This window comes from Mobula birostris, chromosome 12 (assembly GCF_030028105.1).
Source record: "Mobula birostris isolate sMobBir1 chromosome 12, sMobBir1.hap1, whole genome shotgun sequence".
Lineage (NCBI taxonomy): Eukaryota > Metazoa > Chordata > Chondrichthyes > Myliobatiformes > Myliobatidae > Mobula > Mobula birostris.
In genome coordinates, this window is record NC_092381.1 from 22,805,440 (window position 1) to 22,826,491 (window position 21,052).

Below are 21,052 nucleotides of genomic sequence, written 5' to 3' on the forward strand. Positions count from 1 at the left end.
ACAGCCTCGGTTCAGCACAGAGATGAGTAAACCTCGCTTTGAGGAGCGAGCTGAACACTGGCCCATCCCTCTCCTCTGGCCTGGTACCCTGACCCTTTAAATCTGGCCCCACACTTAAACAGCTGATTTGTCCCTCAAACCCAGGCCCTGTCACTTCAATACACTCTCGGCCACACGACCTGCCACCTTGGATTGCCTCGTCTGCTGGACCACACTTGCAATATTGCGTTTAGTTCTGGTTGCCTCATTATAGGAAGAATATGGAAGCTTTAGAGAGGATGCACAGGAGATTTACCGGTGTCTCTTATGAGGATAGACTAAAGCCCAATTTATACTTCTGCGTCAAATGTACGCTGTAGGTACTGTGTACCCTATGCCGTAGGATGGCGTGCACCTCCCCAGAAATGTAACTCGCGCGTTTCGGTGACACAGACTGCAACAACTGTGATTGGTCAGCTTGGTAGCATCGCATTTCCTCCTACGCATTTCCGGTTGCTTTTCTCCGCCATGTCTGTGCACTGATGCGAAATAAATGGTTGAAGACGATGAATCAAATCATCGAATCTGCCTGCCGACATCTGAAAATATTTGAAATGCATTTCCTTGTCCATGTCTCTCACGAAGAAACTCAACACAGTGGCATAGAAACCCCACCGCCAACTAGCGTTTTGACGGTGAATTGCTGAGCGACACAGACAGAACTACGCGTGCTCACTACGGCATAGCCCGTATGCACAAGTATAAGTCAGCCTTAATTGAGCTAGCGCTTTCCTCTTTGAAGTGAAGGAGGATGAGAGGTGACTTGATAGAGGTGTACAAGGTTATAAAAGGCATCAATAAAATAAACAGCCAGTGACTTGTGCCCAGGGCAGAAATAGCTAACTGGGGAGGGGTGGGGGCACATTATTTTGTTTGGAGGGAAATCAAAGATAGCTATTTTACAGAGTGGTAGGTGCATGGAACACACTGTCCCCCACCCCTCCAGTGGGGGGAGGGGGCAGAGGCAGATATATTTAGGGGCATTTAAAAAAAAGAACTCTTAGTTACATGGATGACAGTAAAATGAAAGATTATTAAGGAAGAGTAGGGTTAGATTGATCCTGGAGTAAGTTAAAGGGTCAGCACGGCATTGTGAGCTGAATGGCCTGTACTGTGCTGTAGTATTCTGTTCCATATTCTTGACTAAATAACTGATACTTGGTTGAAAATAAGAATGTTCCAGTTGGTGGAAAAAGGTCACAGACAGATGCAGGCTGTCACATTGCTCTGCTTCAACTCTTTAGCGGTACACTTTTTATTTAATTGGTTGGAAATTTTAGATAGAGTATGCGCAAACACTTATAATATAATTTCTTTTTTTTCTTTAGCCCTGGAAAGTCTTGGGTTTTGCTCGTACATTAGTGAAGTAAAAGAAGTCTTGCAAGAGTGCAAAACAGTAGCACTAAAGAGGAGAAAAGCAAGCTCACGACTAGAGAACCTGGGCATACCAGAAGAAGAATTATTACGGCAACAACAGGAACTATTTGCAAAAGTAAGTAATATTTGTAGATGTTCAAGCTATTGTATGTTGTCATTTATAGGGTTATGTCTATATTAAAGGTTCAAAGGTTAATTTATTTTCGAAGTATGAAATTCAGAAATTCTTCAGTTCTCTGAGTAGCCATGAAACCAAAAAAAAAAGAAAGGCAGCATGGTCATCAACCCCCAAACCCCACTGCCCCACAAAAGAAATGGAACGGGCTCATCAACCCCCAAACCCCTTTCCGCACAAAACAATGAACAAAGCACATCAGGCATAATGACCTCCACCTCCAAATCCCCGTCTCTGCTTTTTTAAAAAAAAAAACAAGAAGATTGGGTGAAGAAACACAGAATATAAAAACTGTAAGACCGAAATAAAGTCTATAGTCCAAGTCGTGGAAAAAAAAACACCTGGGCCTGGGCAACACTCTGGCTGCAGTGGCAGGCTCACCCCTCTCTGGTGCATTGCTCACAGGCTCACTGCTCTCTGGTACATTGCTCACACTCTGCACTTGCTTCGATGCTTCATCTCCCTCCTCGCCTTAGTTGGTGAACAATGGAGGCTTTAATTTGGTGAAATGAAGCAAAACATCGGGTTGTGCCCCGTCCCGCAGCCTGCCTGCTATGAGGTTTGCTCTGCCTCCCAGAATCCTCTTGGAGACTGCAGAGTGCTGGAGCACCCAAACGATCTCCAGGCCTCTGCATTTGCCTCGAAGTTTCAATTGCCCTCATCACTTTAATCGGTGAACAGTGGAAGCTATAACTGGTGAAATGGAATCAAGCCTTGGCTCATGCGCCATCCTGCAGCCTTCTCGCTACAAGGTTCGCTCACGCTGCCTCTGCCTCCTGGAATCCTCTGAGGTTTTTACATTTTATTTAAAATCTAAAAATTTAATTTTTTATTGGGGACTTTTGTAGTAAGGTGCAGATGGAATGTAGTGTAAGGTGTTAGGTCATGCACTTTGGTAGAAGGGAAAAAAAAAAGGCAAACTATTTTCTAAAGGGAAAGAAAATTCTGAAATCAGTGGTACACAGGGAGTCCTCCTGCAGGATTCCTTAAAGGTTAATTTGCAGGTGGCAAGGAAGGCAAATGCAATGTTAACAAGCATGTAATGGGTCAGACCATACTTAGAGTATCATGAGCTATTCTGGCTTCATGATCTAGGAAGAATGAATGTGTTGTCATTGGAGGGGATCCAAAGGAGGTTCACGAGGAGCATTTGATGGTACTGGGCCTGAGCTGGCTGGAGTTTAGAAGAATGAGGAAGGCCTAGATAGAGTGAATGTGGAGAGGATGTTTCCTATAGTGGAGGAGTCTTAAGACCAAAGGGCACAGCCTCAGAAAAGAAGGAAGAAGAGTGTCTCTTTAGCACAGGGATGAGGATGAATTTCTTTAGCCACAGGCAGCTCTGGAGGCAAAGTCATTGAGTATATTTAAAGTAGAGGTTGATAGGTTCTTGCTTAGTAAGGTCATCTAAAGTAATAGGGAGAAGGCAGAAAACGTGCTGAGAGGGATAATAAATAAGCCATTGAATGGTGGAGCAGACTCAATGGGGCGAGTGGCCTAATTATGCTCCTGTGGTTTATGGTCTTACTGGTGAAGTTGCAGTAACTTTATATTAAAATCCTCATTAACTCTGAGGATAGGGCCTTGAGCTTCTCACACGGATGTCATGAAGGCAATCTCCATGTGCATGCCAAACATAAGTATGCCCAATGATGTTCTAAAGACATTAATAAGCAGATTAAAGTGTTTACAATGGAAAGCATTCTCATTGGTTGCATCACCATCTAGTACAGAGATGCCAATGCACAGAATCGTTAAGAGGGTTGTAGACTCAGCAAACTCCGTCACAGGCACAGAGTACCCACCATTGAGGACATTGTGAGAAGGAAATGCCTCAGTAAGACAGCATCTATCATGAAGTACCCTCACCATCTGAGATATGCCCTCTTCTCGTTACTGCCATCAAGGAGGAGGTACAGGGTTCTGAAGATCCACACTTAATGTTTTAGGAGCAGTTCATTTCTCCTCTGCCATCAGGTTTCTGAACGGTCCATGAACTCATGACCCCACCTCCCTATTGCTCTTTTTCGCTACTTGGGTATATACTAATATTTAACTTGAAATAATTTAAGCCTGCACTGTACTGTTGCCACAAAGCTATACAGTTCATGACATGTATTGGTGGTAATAATCCTGATTCTAATTAAATACCTAAAAGCAAATTTTAAAAAGTAACTTCCATTGACGCTTAAGCATTAACTCAGTTTTTGAATCATGAGGTGCAACTATGTAAAAATTGCTTTCGTTTACAACAGTGCACATTAAAGAGTCACTTGATACAAATGGCCTAGAAATTAATCACTGTATTTAAAGAAGAATTTGTTCCCCAATGTGTGCATATATGGATTTTCTAGAGGAAAAATATTAGATAGAGTCTGAGGCCAACCTCAAGTGGATGGGTGGCAAATTATCAGAGAAGAAAATGAGTATCTAGATAAAGCTCTATCATGAGTTATTCTGACATGCGGCTGTTTTTGTGATGTTTCTTTTGACATGATGTCTAATTGTCCTGAGCATCTACTTTTAGTTTTTGAGAGAAAAGATCCAAACAGCTTATTGCTTGGATCCTAATTAACACCGGCTGTAACCAGTTGGGTGCTTGCACGGTTAACCTACAAAATAGCTAGATCTGCAGGAAAAAGGAGCTTTCATGGCTGTTCAGATCAGTCGTTCAAAGTAAAATTACTCTGAAATCAGAGTACATACATGTCCCCAGATACAACCTTGAGATTTTTTTTCCTGCAGGCATACTCAGCAAATCTATAGAATAGTAACTGTAAACAGTAGCAGTGAAAGAGCACTGCGCAGAAGACAACAGACTCTGCAAATGCAAATATAAATAAATAGCAATAAATGACAAGAGAATGAAATAACACGATAGAGTCCTTAAAGTGAGTTCGTTGGTTGTGGGAACTTCTCAATAGATGAGTGTAGTTATCCTCTTGTTCAAGAGCCTGATGGTTGGGAGGTAGCAACTGCTCTTGAATGTGGTGGTGTGAGCACTTGTACCTTCTACCTGTTGGCAGCAGCAAGAAAAGAGCATGGCCTGGGTGGTGAGGATCTTTGATATTGGATGCTGCTTTCCTACGACAGCATTTCATGTAGATATGCTTGATGGTTGGGAGGACTTTGCTTGTGATGTACTGGACTGAATCCACTACCTTTTGTAGGATTTTCCACTCAAAGGAATTGGTGTTTCTATACCATACCAGGCCGTAATGCAGCCAGTAAATACACTTTCCAGTACACATCTATAGAAGTTTGTCATGGTTTTTGACATCATGCTGAATTTCTGCAGACTCCTGAGGAAGTAGAGGTGCTGTTGTGCTTTCTTTGCAATACATTTATATGATGGGTCCAGGACAGGTCCTATAATGTATAATTCATCAGAAGATTTATTTTGATAAAGTTGAGCTCTATATTAAATATAAAATTAAATGAATTAAGTTATTCAAGCAGTTTCTATTTCCATTTGAACAACAAATAGAGTACATTTATTAATGTTCTATGAAGAGAGTAGAAATACATGGCTATGTAAAGAATTTTAGAATTAAAAGTTAACTTGATTCTATCATTATGTAAATATTAGGATGAAACACTTAATAAAAAGACAAGTTGAGCTCTGCTTCACAGAGTACTGTCCAAACGATCCCATTTTCTCTCAACACTGAAAAGAATTACTAAAATTAAACCATGTACGAAGAGAAACTGTGTGAACTTTAGGCAGGAGATCAAAGAAGGTGACGTTCTACAATTTCGACAAAGTGAAAACAAATTTGAGGTGTACAAAATAAACTGAAAGTGTCTGAATCCCTTCTATTTAATAAAAATCAAATACAGTTGGGAAGATGGAAATTGGATGCCTTAGTGGGAGCGCCTGAGAAACCATCAGACTGTGAAATTAGATTCTCATTCTCTATACTGTGTTCTCAGCAGTGTGTAAGAATATAGATCTTATTTTTTCCTCTGGTTTTCATCTGTACCTTTGGCAGTATATAGGGGTGGAACCTCTCTGTGGGTGAGGCCTAGTACCATACTTTTGTTTTGATCAGACCGACTTCTATTCAATTTGTATGCTGTGTAAATTAATTTGCGCTCCTTATTTTGATATGTATAGCTAGCAAATGGGTGGCTTGAATTTATTTTGTGGTATGACTGTGTGGAATCAGAACTGCTTTTCATCAGCCATCAAATTGCTAGGAAAATATCTTCAGTTATCTTCAGAACATAAAATGAAGGAATGCTACTGGGGTTACTTCAGTATACAATTGAAATACTAGTGCAATCAGTAACATTGTAGTTTTAAATAGTAAAACAAATGGTACAGTGTGTAATAGCAAAGTGATTAAATCACGCAACTAGCAATCTAGAAGTCAGGATCGATCTAAGAACAAGTCCAGTAAAATAACTCTACCATTAGACCAGAAGACATGGGTGCAGAATTAGGCCATTCAGCCCATTGAGTCTGCTCTGCTATTCCATCATGGCTGATTCCGGATCCCACTCAACCCCATATACTTGCCTTCTTGCTATATCCTTTGACGCCCTGACTGATCAGGAAATTATCAACTTCTGCCTTAAGTATACGCACAGTCTGTGGAAGAGCATTCCACAGATTTACAATTCTCTCGCTAAAAAAAAATCCTCCTTACCTCTGTTCTAAAGCGTTGCCCTCAATTTTGAGGCTGTGCCCTCTAGTTCTGGTTACCCCCACCATAGGAAACGTCCACTCCACATCCACCCTGTCTAGTCCTTTCAACATTTGGCAAGGTTCAATGATATTCCCATGCATTCTTCTAAATTCCGGTGAGTACAGGCGCAAAGCTGCCAAATGCTTCTCATACATTAACCCCTTCATTCCCAGAATCGTCCTCGTGAACAACCTCTGGACTCTCTCCAATGACAACACATCCTTTCTGAGATATGGGGCCCAAAACAGTTGACAATACTCCAACTGTGCCCTGACTAGTGTCTTATAAGGGCTCAGCATTACCTCTTGCTTTTGTATTCGATTCCTCTTGAAATAAATGTCAACATTGCATTTACCTTCTTTACCACAGATTCAACATGTAAATTAACCTTCTGGGAGTCTTGCACGAGGACTCCTAAGTCCCTCTGCACCTCTGATGTTTAAACCTTCTTTCCATTCAGATAATCCACACTTTTGTTCTTTTTACCAAAATGCATTATCATACGTTTCTTAGTACTATTCCATCTGCCAATTTTTGCCCATTCTTCCAATTTGTTTAACTCCTGTTGCAATCACATTGCTTCCTCAATACTACCTACCCCTCCACCTACCTTTATATCATCCACAAACTTTGCCACAGAGCCATCAATTCCATTGTCTAAATCATTGACAAACAATGTGAAAAGCAGCGGTCCCAATACTAACCCCTGAGGAACACCACTAGTCATCAGCAGCCAACTAGAAAAGACCCCTTTTATTCCCACTCTCTGCCTCCTACCTGTCAGCCATTCTGCTGTCCATGCCGGTAGCTTTCCTGTAACGTCATAGGATTTTATTTTGTTAAGCAGCCTCATGTGTGGCATCTTATCAAACGCCTTCTGAAAATCCAAGTAAATAACATCTACTTCCGCTCCTTTGTCCACCCTGCTTGTTAATTCCTTGAAGAATTCCAACAGGTTTGTCAGGCAAGATTTCCCCTGACAGAAACCATGCTGGCTTTGACTTATTTTATCATTAACCTCCAAGTACCTCGAAACCTCATCCTTAATAATTGACTCCAACAGTTTCCATTGAGGTTAGGTTAACTGACCTTTAATTTCCTTTCTTTTGCCTTCCTCCCCTCTTAAAGATTGGAGTGACATTTGCAATCTTCCAGTGGTCCGTGACCATACCAGAATCAAGTGATTCTTGAAAGATTATGACCAATGCATCCGTTACTTCTTCAGCAACTCTGGGATGTAGTCTGTCTGGCCCAGATCACTTATCCACTTAAAACCTTTCAGTTTGCCTTGCACTTTTTCCTTTGTAATAGCAAAAGCACTCGCTCCTGCTCCCGGACACTTGCGGACCATTGGCTAATGTCTTCCACAGTGAAGACAGATGCAAAGTACCCATTAAGTTCATCTGCCATTTCTTTGTTCCCCATTAGTATATCACCAGCATCATTTTCCAGTGGTCCAATATCAACTCTCACTTCCCTTTACTCTTTAACTTCCTTAATTAGCCACGGTTGCCTACCTTGCCATTTGAGAACTTCTTGCTCTGTGGGACATGTCTATTTTGTGCCTTGTGAACTATTCCCATAAACTTCAGCCATCTCTGCTCTGCCGTCATCCTCACATCCTCACCAGTATCCTCCTCCAGTCCACCTGTAATTCCCTTTATTCCCTTGTGATACAGATACATATGAGTTATGCTTCTCCCTCTCAAATTGCAGTGTGAATTCAATCATATTATGGTCACTGCCTCCTAAGGGTTCCTTTGTTAAGCCCTCTAATAAGATCTGGTTATCACACAACATCCAATCTTGGATAGACTTTCGCTGAGTAAGCTCGAGCACAAGCTGCTCTAAAAAGCCATCATGTGGACATTCAACAAATTCCCTCTCGTGATCTGTCACCAACCTGATTTTCCCAATCCTCTTGCATATTGAAGTCCTCCATTACAACTGTGACATTACTTTTATCACACACCTTTTCCAGCTCCCTTTGCAATCTCAACCTGCATCTTAGCTACTATTTGGAGACCTATATCTAATCCCCATTTTTTTTTTTTTACCCTTTTAATTTTTTAACTCCACCCTCAAAGGTTCAACATTCTCTGACCCTTTGTCACCTCTTTCAAAGATGTAATTCCATCTCTTACCAACGGAGCCACACCACCGCCTATGCCTTCCTGCCTATCCTAGCGATACAACCATTTTGCTGCCACAACCTTTGAGATTATTGATAATGTGCCTCCAAACAATTTGCTAGGAATGCCTTTACAGATTTTCAGTTTTGCTTTATCTCTCTTCCTTCTGACCAGAGGTCTGAATCACTTATCTAGAGCCACAGAGATGGGGGATTTGAGTGCAAATAATTAGCATAAATTGCCAATTAAAACCCCGGTTTCAGTAAAGGTAGTCACAAAACTGCGAGGTTGTTATAAAACCCCAGCTGATTCTTGTTCTTCAGTGAAAGAAATTTCACATCCTTGTACTTCTCATACAGGCAGTTTTTAAGTTTTAATTTTACTGCTCAGTTTTTCTACAACTTTAATTCCATTTTTTAAATCAATAAAATGCAATTTTGTAAATTCAGATTAAATGCTATGTTGTTTTATTCCAGTTGAGGTCATTAGACAAATCAAATTTTTGATTCTGAGCTACTCTCATTACATGTTTTTAATAGCTTTATTGACTCCCAGCTCTAATCCACCAAATTCAGAATCTTTTTTTACCTTGCTTCTTCACCACCCCTCACCCCCACCCAAACATGCAGCTTCGTCTGGTTATTAAAACTCGATTATGCCATCCATGCTTTTGATTCTATCCATTAGTAGATCAATCTGCTCCTTCTAGCACATACACTCCAATTATGGTTGTAGAATCATTATGCTTCCCCGACGTCTGAATTTAGCTACCTCTCAAGACTTTCATCTACCTTCAGCCACCTTCGCTTTTTCCCTGAAAGGTTTTGGTGCACTTTTGTACCCAGTCACTTGCTTAGAAAGTTGCATTGAAGGTTTGCTTTCAAGTTACTTTGATGGTCAGGGCAAGAACACCTGAAGACCATAATGTATAGGAACAGAATTAGCCCGTTCAGCCCAGCGAGTCTGCTCAGCTGTTCAATCATGGTGCAATTCCTCAACCCCAACCCCATTCTCCTGCCTTCTCCCCTATAAACCTCCTTTTTAAATATACCCTTCTGTTTAAATATAGCCATCTGTGGCAATGAATCCCACAGATTCACCACTCTCTGGCTAAAGAAATGCCTCCTCATCTCTATTCTAAAGGGACGTCTTTCTATACTGAGGCTGTGCCCATTGGTCACAGCCACTCAGCCACTATAGGAAACATCCTCTCCACGTCCATTCTATTTAGGCCTTTCAATATTCGACAGGTTTCAAAGAGATTTCTCTCCCCCCACCCCCCCACCCGTCTAAACTCCAGAACTACAGGCTAGGAGCCACCAAACTTACCTCATACATTAACTCTTTCATTCCCATGAGCCTCCTCTGGACCCCCTTAAATAAGGTGCCCAAAACTGCTCACAATACTCCAAATGCAATCTGACCAATGTCTTATAAAACATTACATTCTTGCTTTTATATTCTAGTCCTTGTGAAATCCTTAACTACTGACTCAACCTGCAAGTTAATGTTTAGGGAATCCTGCTCTAGGACTCCCAAGTCCCTTTGCACTTCTGATTTCTGAATTTCCTCCCCGGTTAGAAAATTATCTACACCTTTATTTCTTCTACCAAAACACATGACCATACACTTACCTACACTATATTTCATCTGCCACTTTGCCCATCCTCTTAATCTGTCCAAGTTCTTCTACAGATGAATTTGAATACAGTTGAAATAAATTGTACTTTAATTGTGGATCATCCATTTGAGTTTTAACTCACAGAAGATTTCCGTCCTTGCTCTTTTTTCCTCTCTTCCCCCTCCCCACCCCCACCCACCCAAACTCCTCTAACTTGATTTTTGTTTGGTATGTATTTGCGTTACTTGAATTTTATGAGCCGTAGCTTGATGACGGTCGGGGATCCCCTGCTGACCGGAATCAACCCTACCGAGCGAAGCATCTTCAGAATTGTCTTGAAGATCCTCTTGACGCTGTTGTTGTGTGATACATTTTGAGAGTTTGGCAATGGTTTTCTTAGCAAATAGATTCTAGGAAACCTAGTATCTAACAACGGTGGTTTGCTATTGCCTACCGTTGGGCGAACTGAAGAAATCACCATTTCTCTTCCCAAATGTTCATCCGCCTATACTATAGCCATTGTCAATTGAGGTCGTAGCTCATCCGCCTTCTCCGTCATATGTTCAGTTACTGAACCTGCGGGATCTGCCGTTGGCCTTCGCTCGTATCCTGAGCAGGAACCCTTCCAGGTGCTACCGTTCCGGGTCAGAGCGGCCCTAGGAGCAATGAATGACAAAGGGGTAACTCCACTTTCCCCAAAGCTCTGAAAGAGCCTCATCACCGATTGCAGTTTAGAATCATACCCAGGACTATATCAAGCAGGAAGATTGGACAATGTGATAAATGAAATGGAAAGACTGAAAATTAACATCATAGCGAGGTTCGTTGGATAGGTGCTGGAACATGTCAGAATAGAAATAAAACACTAATTTATTCTTGTGGAATATCCCATACTAATGGAGTAGGAATTCTTATGGATGAAAACAAGTGTTTTAGGACATTGGGCAATATCAGAAAGAATGCTCCTTGTTAGATTCAGAGGACAACCATTTGATTTAGCAATTATACAGGTATATGCACCAACAACAGATGAAACAAATGAAGATATAGATAAATTCTATGAAGAGCTTGAACAAGCAAAGAATGGGTGCAAATCTCAAGATATTGTTATTGTCATGGGAGATCTAAATGCTGAAGTAGGACAAGGTGCTGATGGAAATACCACAGGAAAATTTGGACTAGGGGAAAGAAATGAAAGAGGTGAGAAATGGGTAGAATGGTGCAAGATGAATAATCAGGTTATTATGAATACCTACTTTAAAAACCATCCAAGATGCTTGTGGACCTGGAAAAGTCCAGGTGATAACACTAGAAATCAAATTGACTTTATTACTATAAACCAAAGACTTAGAAACTCAGTGACTCAATGCAAAACATATCCAGGTACAGACTGTAATAGTGACCATAACCCAGTAGTGTGTCATGTAAAAGTAAAACTTAAAAAACTAAAGAAGCAAAAACCTGAACAATCCCTTGACTACTTGCAATTAATTAAAGAAGAAAACTTAAGACAAAAATTTACAATTGAAGTAAGGAATAGATTTCAAAGTCTAGAAATAGAATCTGTTGAAGATGATAGCAGTCATGTAGAAATGAAGTTTAACTCTCTAAAAGATGCCTTGGTAGAATCAGCAAAGTCAGTGATTCCTAAAAAAGAAAAAAGCACAAAGAATAAATGGATGACAGATGAAATCAAAAATCTAATGGAAGAAAGGAGACGGAAGAAAGCAAATCCTATAGAATACAAGTCCTTAGATTAAAAAGTTAAAAGCTGATGTCAAAAAGCCAAGAAGAAAGATTAAACCAGGAATGTGAGCAACTAGAAAGAATTACTGATCCAAAAAGGTTACATCAAGAATATCACTGGTAAAAAGCTCCTCTGTTCTTCAGGTGGCTGTTTGAAAGTTAAGGACAGTAGACAATAGGTGCAGGAGTAGGCCATTTGGCCCTTCGAGCCAGCACTGCCATTCACTGTGATCACGGCTGATCATCCACAATCAGTACTCTATTCCTGCCTTCTCCCCACATCCCTTGACTCCGCTATCTTTAAGAGCTCTATCTAACTCTTTCTTGAAAGAATCCAGAGAATTGGCCTCCACTGCCTTCTGAGGCAGAGCATTCCACAGATCCACAACCCTGTGTGAAAAAGTTTTTCCTCAACTCCGTTCTAAATGGTCTACCCCTTATACTTAAACTGTGGCCTCTGGTTCTGGACTCCCCCAACATCAGGAACATGTTTCCTGTCTCTAGCGTGCCCAATCCCTTAATAATCTTATGTTTCAATCAGATCCCCTCTCATCCTTCTAAATTCCAGTGTATACAAGCCCAGTTGCTCCAATCTTTCAATTTATGACATTCCTGCCATCCCTGGAATTAACCCAGTGAACCTACACTGTACTCCCTCCATAGCAAGAATGTCCTTCCTCAAATTTGGAGACCAAAACTGCACATAATACTCCAGGTGGGGTCTCACCAGGCCTTCTACAACTGCAGAAGGACCTCCTTGCTCCTATACTCAACTCCCCTTGTTATGAAGGCCAACATGCCATTAGCTTTCTTCACTGCCTGCTGTACCTGTATGCTTACTTTCAGTGACTGATGAACAAGAACACCTAGATCTCGTTGTACTTCCCCTTTTCCTATCTTGACACCATTCAGATAGTAATCTACCTTCCTGTTCTTGCCACCAAAGTAGATAACCTCACACTTAACCACATTAAACTGCATCTGCCCACTCACCCAGCCTGTCCAAGTCACCCTGCATTCTCATAACATCCTCCTCACATTTCACGCTGTCACCCAGCTTTGTGTCATCTGCAAATTTGCTAATGTTACTTTTAATCACTTCATCTAAATCATTAATGTATATTGTAAATAGCTGTGGTCCCAGCACCAAGCTTTGCGGTATCCCACTAGTTGCTGTCTGCCATTCTGAAAAGGACCCGTTAATCCCTACTCTTTGTTTCCTGTCTGCCAACCAATTTTCTATCCATGTCAGTACATTACCCCCAATACCATATGCTCTAATTTTGTCCACTAACCTCTTATTTGGGACCTTATCAAAGGCTTTCTGAAAGTCCAGGTACACTACATCCACTGGCTTTCCCATGTCCATTTTCATAGTTACATCCTCAAAAAATTCCAGAAGACTAGTCAAACATGATTTCCCCTTCGCAAATCCATGCTGACTCGGACCTATCCTGCTACTGCTATCCAAATATGCTGCTATTTCGTCTTTTATAATTGACTCCAGCATCTTCCCCACCACTGATGTCAGACTAACTGGTCTATAATTGCCTGTTTTCTCTCTCCCTCCTTTCTTAAAAAGTGGGATAACATTAGCTACTCTCCAATCCACAGGAACTGATCCTGAATCTATAGAACATTGGAAAATGATTACCAATGCATCCACGATTTCTAGAGCCACCTCCTTAAGTACCCTGGGATGCAGACCATCAGGCCCTGGGGATTTATCAGCCTTCAGTCCCATCAGTTTACCCAACACCATTTTCTGCCTAATGTGAATTTCCTTCAGTTCCTCTGTTACCCTAGGTCCTCTGGCCTCTATTACATCTGGGAGATAGTTTGTATCTTCCCTAGTGAAGACAGATCCAAAGTACCTGTTCAGCTCGTCTGCCATTTCCTTGTTCCCCATAATAATTTCACCCGTATGTCTTCAAGGGCCCAACTTTGGTCTTAACTTTTTTTCTCTTTACATACCTAAAGAAGCTTTTACTATCCTCCTTTATATTCTTGGCTAGCTTACCTTCGTACCTCATCTTTTCTCCCCGTATTGCCTTTTTAGTTATCTTCTGTTGCTACTTAAGTCTCCCAATCCTCTGGCTTCCCGCTCATCTTTGCTATGTTATACTTCCTCTTTTATTTTTATACTGTCCTTGACTTCCCTTGTCATCCACAGTCGCCCCTTACTCCCCTTAGAATCTTTCTTCCTCTTTGGAATGAACTGATCCTGCACCTTCTGTATTATTCCCAGAAATACGTGCCTTGTTGTTCCACTGTCATCCCTGCTAGGGTATCTTTCCAGTCAACTTTGGCCAGCTCCTCCCTCATGGGTGTATAGTCCCCTTTGTTCAGCTGTAATACTGACATTTCTGATTTCCCCTTCTCCCTCTCAAATTGTAGATTAGAACGTCATATTATGGTCACTACCTCCTAATGGCTCCTTTACCTCGAGTTCCCTTATCAAATCTGGCTCATTACACAACACTAAATCCAGAATTGCCTTCTCCCTGGTAGGCTCTAATACAATCTGCTCTAAGAATCCATCTCTGAGGCATTCCACAATCTTCCTTTCTTGGGGTCCAGTACCAACCTGATTTTCCCAGTCTACCTGCATGTTGAAATCCCCCGTAACAACCGTAGTATTACGTTTGTGACATGCCAATTTTAACTCTTGATTTAACTTGCACCCTATATTCAGGCTACTGTTTGGGGGCCTGTAGATAACTCCTATTGGTGTCTTTTTGCCCTTACGGTTTCTCAGTTCTATGCATACTGACTCTACATCTTCTGATTCTATGTCCCCCCTCGCAAGTGACTGAATTTCATTCCTCACCAACAGAGCCACCCCACCCCCTCTGCCAACCTGTCTGTCCTTTCGATAGGATGTATATCCCTGAATATTCATTTCCCAGCCCTGGTCCTCTTGCAGCCATGTCTCTGTTATTCCCACAACATCATACTTGCCAATTTCCACCTGAGCCTCAAGCTCATCCAATTTATTTCTTATACTCTGTGCATTCGTATATAATACTTTTAATCCATTTAAAGTAATACTGTTACTCCCCTCACCTTTCACATCGATTCCTATTGCACTTGGCCTTACTCTCCAATCCCTTCCTGAGCTTTCTGCCCCATTAATTCTGTTGTCTGTCTTAACTTTTTTTATTCTCTCTTTCCCTTTAACTCCAACCTTATATTTCCAGTTCGTCCCCCTGTCCCCCACTACTTAGTTTAAACACACCCGTGTTGCAGAGGCAAACCTGCCTGCCAGAATGCTGGTGCCCCATCTGTTAAGATGCAACCCATCCCTTCTGTACAATTCATCCTTACCCCAAAACAGATCCAGTGGTCCAAGAATCTAAATCCCTGCCTCCCGCACCAGCTCCTCAGCCACACATTCAGATCCCCTATCTCCCTGTTCTTGCCCTCACCAGCACAAGGAACTGGAAGCAAACCGGAGATAACCACCCTGGAAGTCCTGCTTTTCAGCCTTCTTTCGAGTTCTCTGAAGTCACGCTGCAGAATTTCTTTCCTCTTCCTCCCGACGTCATTTGTGCGGGTATGCACCACCACTTCTGGCTGTTCACCTTCACCGTTAAGGATGCCCTGCAATCAGTCTGTGACGTCCTTGATGCTGGCACCAGGGAGGCAACACACCATCCTTAAATCCCGCCTGTTGCCGCAGAAACCCATTTCTGTACCTCTCACTATGGCGTTCCCTACTACCATGGCTCGGCCTGACTTTTGTCTCCTCGGCTTTGTTTCAGCGCCAATTTTTGACTCGCAGACCTGTCCGCCTCTCAGACTGGCACTGTCTTCTGTCTCGACAGCTTCCAAGAGGGTGAACCTGTTTCCAAGAGGTATATCCCCCGGGGTCTCCTGTACTCCAACCATCCATCCCTTCCTCATCGTCCCCGTCCCCCCTTCTCTCTTCAGGTATCTTCGGTGTAACGATCTCGCTGTAGGTCCTGGTCCAGAAAGCTCTCGGTTTCCCGGATGAACCTGACGTCATCCAGTTGCCTCTCCAGTGCCTCAACACGGTGCTTCAGGAGCTGAACCTGGACACATTTTCCACTTTCCAGAGGCACCATCAAAGTCCCTGACCTCCCACATCATGCAAGCATCACACTGAATCAGTTGACCTGTCATTTCTTCACCACTTCTCACCCTCTCAAACTGTGGTGTAGTCTCCTCCCTCAGCCTCCTCGCCAAAGACTCTCGAGACAAAGACTCGCACTTTTCTCACAAGGCACTTCCCTCGACAAGGCTGCTTCCCTAGAGCAAACCTTGATTATATTGGCTGATGCTTTGACTAATTCGTTTCAATTGTCGCACCTCGGCCGACCTCGAATGTTTGTTCATGGAAGAAGGTAAGATTACGAACAGGTGGACTGAGTATATTCAGGAATTGTTTGAAGACGATCGAGGCAAAAAACCAGAAATTAAGAAAAACATTTGGAAGTCCAAGTATTTTAAAATCTGAAGTTCGTAATGCAATAAATAAGATGAAGAAAGGAAAGGCAGTAGGTCCTGATGAATTAGTAATAGAACAAATTATCGCCCTTGAAGATTATGGAATTGAAAAACTTACTGATTTAATCAATGACATTTATGAGACTGGAATAATACCAGAAGAGATGAAAAAATCAGTATTTATCACTCTTCCTAAGAAAACTGGAGCAATAGACTGTGAATTACATAGGACCATAAGTTTAGTGAGTCACATCACTAAGATACTTCTAAGAATTTTGATGACAAGAGCTAAAAGTAAGATACAAGCTGAAATAGGTAAAGAACAATGTGGTTTTGTGAAAGACAAAGGTACAAGAAACGTGATATTGATGTTAAGGATACTATCAGAACGAGCTATTCAAGTGCAAAAAGATTTGTTTGTTTGTCTTATCGACTACACAAAAGCATTTGATAAAGTGAAGCACAATAGGTTATTTGAAATATTACAGGAAACTCTAGATCTAGATTCGAAAGACCTCCGCCTAATCAGAGAAATCTGTACTGGGAACAAACTACTGCTGTAAGAATAGATGGAGAAGTGAGTCAGTTTACAAAAATCGAGAGGCGTTAGACAAGGGTGTGTTTTCTCCCCTGATTTATTTAATGTGTACAGTGAAACAATATTACAAAAAATAAGAGACATCTTGGGAATCAAAGTTGGTGGTGAAAACATCAATAATTTCAGATATGCAGATAACACTATGTTAATTGCAAGTGCGGAGGAAGAACTACAAAACTTAATTGATATAGGTGTTGAAGGAAGTGCAAAATTTATCAATCGCAAAAAGACAGAATGTATGGTGATATCCAAAAAGAAGGAGAATCCTATCTGCAGGCTGAAAATAAATGGGGAAGACATAAAACAAGTACACAACTTTTGCTGTGGGTGACATCAGATGGCAGGTGCAACATGGACATCAAAAGAAGAATAGGGATGGCAAAAGACACCTTTACGAGAATGAAGAGTATAATGACCAACACTAAACTAGGCATGACAACCTGCCTCAGAGTACTGAAATGTTATGTTTATCCAGTTATGTTATATGGCTCAGAATGTTGGACAATATCTAGTAACATGAGGAAACGAATCGAAGCAGCAGAGATATTTTTGAGGAAGATGCAAAAAATATCATGGATGAAACGAATATCTAACGAGGATGTCATGAACAGAGCAAGCACAAAAAGAGAAATGTATGAGATCATGAAAAGGCAACGTAACTTCATTGGACATGTGATTAGGAAAGAGGAGTTGGAATGCATGGTAATTATGGGAAAGATTGAAGGGAAGAAAGCAAAAGGAAGGCAGAGACAAATGATGATCAAGACAGCAGCCAGAGAACTGGAAATGAATACCAATGAATTGATCCTCTTGACCCGAAACAGGAGTGTGTGGGCCATGGCAGTCAAAGCTCAATCTGGGCACGGCACCTGATGATGATGTATTTGTACTTATTTAGATGTAAACTGTGTTGGAAGGTACAGGAGCCTCGGGGCTCACAGCACCGGATTCAGGAACAGTTATTACCCCTAAGCTATCAGGCTCTTAAAACAAAGGTAATTACTTCACTCAACTTCATTTGCCCCATCTTTGAAAAGTTCCCATAACCTATGGACTCACTTTTCAAGGACTATTCATTTCATGTTCTCCATATTTATTTTTTTTAATTTTTGTATTTGCAGTTTGTTGTCTTTTACACACTGGTTAGATGCCCAGTTGGTGCAGTCTTTCATAGATTCTATTATGGTTATTTGATTTGAGTATACCTGCAGGAAAATTGATCTCAGTGTATATGGTGATATGTACTTTGGTAATAAATCTACTTTGAACTTTCAACAGTCCAAGAGCTGGGAAATGAGATTATTTCATTCTTGATCACATGGACCAAATAGCCTCCTGCACCTATGTTTCTCTGATCCTTTGATCTTGTAATAAATGGGGCAGGCTTCTGAAACTGTAACACTTCGGTATTTTAGGGCGCACGGTAGCTGAGTGGTTAATGTAACAGTATTACAGCGGCAGTGACCTGGGTTCAATTCTCTTGCTGTCTCTAGGTAGTTTGTGCATTCACCCTGAGACCACGTATGATTCTTCCAGTTTCCTACATTCCAAAGATGCTCCGGTTAATGGGTTAATTGGCCACATGGGTATGATTAGGCAGCGCAGGCTTGTTGGGCCAGAAGGACCTGTTACAGTATTGTATCTCTAAATCAGGGGTTCCCAACCTTTTTTATGCCTTGGACTCCTACCATTAACTAGGGGGTCCGTGGATCCCAGGTTGGAAACTCCTGCTCTAAATAAAAATAATAGCAATATTTTATTCTGCAAACATTGTTTGTTTCTTTGAACTATTATGGATTTTAGCATGTTGTTTCTACCTGAAGATAAACCTAATTCTATGGAAAATAGAAAAGCAAGTGATACCAGGTGTTAATAAATATTACTGCCATGGTATTCTTAAGCATAATTGTAGTTTCCCAAACTCTTTGAGTGTAGGTGTTTTCCTGTTTTGGCCTCATGTGCTGCCTCATTTGGTTTCAATTTGCCTTTGTGGACTCTTCCATTATGTATTGAAATCTGATCAGCTAGATCATTGCAGGATTATGATGTTGTCCTTCTGTCAGTATGACCTTCAGTCATTTGGCAGATCACCAGGTTACTATGGAAAGTATTTACAGATGTCCTTTTTTTTTAAAATTCCAGGCCAGACAGCAGCAGGCAGAATTAGCCCAGCAGGAGTGGTTACAGATGCAGCAAGCTGCTCAGCAAGCACAATTAGCAGCATCAGCCACGTCCAATCCACTCAACAAAGCAGGATCATCGCAAGACGAAGATGAAGAGGATGATGTTTAAACTTAACCAGCAAATTTACTTTTACACAGATGTCCTTTTACCGCACATTAACAATGACCTGGCCTGTCTGCAACTTTCAGCTTCATTCACAACTTTGCAGACTGGTGTCAGAGGGTCATTGGTCAAGTTACAACTGTCATGAGTTTTCATGTGTAACAACCAATCACTTACATCATGTGTGGAAGTGCACAGGATTGGAAGTTTTCAGAATATTATATTTACACAACGGGCAATCAGAATTGGGAGCATCAAATCAATGCAGTACTTTAAACGCTCCACAGCCTGTTTCTTGCATCTTTCTGAAAATCAGTATTGTTAATGCTCGTGAATTGACAATTAATGCTTCAGTTTGTGTAACCAGTTGCTCTCCTACTGTTTAATACTGAAAGCAAATTTATTGTGGCTTATTTAAGTTTGCAATTGAAATGTTTTTTAATGTGCGACTTGTAACTGGGGTGAAACTGACTTTAAAAAAAAGTTTACCTACCCTTGGTTCATTTTTTTTTAAATGAGTCTGACGGAGTTGACAGAATTTTAAAGAGTAACATTATTAACTTTGATAAAACCATCAGATCAATAGTAGGCTATTTAGTCTTAATTTTACGTGGCATATGTCCTTGCTTCATGGTTAGTTTTAACTCCTAGTTGTAATGTAAGCTCTCTTTTCCAGAAGGGTTGAAAACAAAACACGTTTTTGCAGCAGTTACAGTACCAGAGTAAATTTGGTATTGGAAAGAATGGCAAGTGAAGAATGCATGTTAACTGCTGTTGAAATGTTTGAATTGTTTTTGTACGTAATGCTTCATGTTCTTTAACAAATATACACAACTGTTAATAATTTTGGGATTGGTAGTTTTCACCTTGCTACATCTGTGGAAGGTTTCCATTGTGGAGTGTATGTTTTTTTAAAATCTGCATTGCAAAGTTGATTGTGCTGGTTAATACATAACTTCCATGGTGCTTATTGTTCTTACATTTTTCATGTGCTGTTTCTCTTAGCAATAAAAAGACAGGTTTTTATTAAAAAATGTAAAACATTTTGTATTTCTTTTGTCTTTCACTACCATATTACAGCCATTGAGGATTGCAGAGAGCATTCCAAAAATTGGCCAATCTCCTTTTGAAAATTCTGATTGATTTGTGGAAATCGTCCAACACTGCAAATTGCTAGCAAATGACCAGCTTAACTCTAATGCATTCTGCAAATATTTCAGACCTTCTCTGGAAGTTAGTTGATTGATGAAAGCAACTTGGGTCCTGTCTAATGCCAGCTATGGTGTTAATAAGTTAATTTGTAGAACTGTACCTTCAAAAAGTCAGCCAACTCTGTTCATGCCAGTCACAAAGATATTAGAACTAATCCTGCAGCAGCTCATTAGCCTTTGTTCTATAACTTGTAACACTGTAGGTGTTCATTTAAATACTTGGTAAGAAATAACTTGAAATGACAAATCCTCTGGACCTGATAACTGAACTGAACCTGGACTTAACTGGTGACAAAAAGCAGTGGCTTCATAATAATCATCTAAAATTTCCCAAGTTCTGAAAATATCCAAGAAGAATGAGGGGTGATCTCATTGAAAGCTGACAAATATTGAAAGGTTTACATGGAGTGGAAGTGGAGAAGATGTTTCATTACTAGAGTCAAGGACCAGAGGGCACAGCCTCGGGGTTGAATGATATCCCTTTAGAAAGAGACAGACAGCTGGGGGGCCAAGGCATTAGGTATATTTAAAGCAGAGGTTAATAAAATATTATGCAAAAGTCTAGAACTGTGCCAAATTCACCAAGATCCTTGGAACAACCTACCAGCTGATCTTCTAATAAAACTGCATGACAGTGTACCTATGAATTGAAGTTTTAAAGATAGAGTGGTAGGTTGATATCAAATCAAATATTGATTTGCTTTAGATT

The 21,052-nt window shown here is 40.9% G+C and overlaps 1 protein-coding gene across 1 annotated transcript in view; it reads left to right on the plus strand.

Annotated features, from left to right (window-relative positions):
* The window catches only part of dr1 (down-regulator of transcription 1), a 41,812-nt gene extending 21,645 nt beyond the window's left edge, over positions 1 to 20,167 (plus strand). Inside the window, exons 2-3 of the mRNA XM_072274599.1 lie at positions 1,368 to 1,531; positions 18,989 to 20,167. Of these exons, the coding sequence (XP_072130700.1) occupies positions 1,368 to 1,531; positions 18,989 to 19,138 (314 nt within the window). The 3' untranslated portion in view covers positions 19,139 to 20,167. The remainder of the gene's footprint in view (positions 1 to 1,367; positions 1,532 to 18,988) is intronic.
* The last annotated feature ends 885 nt before the right edge of the window (positions 20,168 to 21,052 follow it).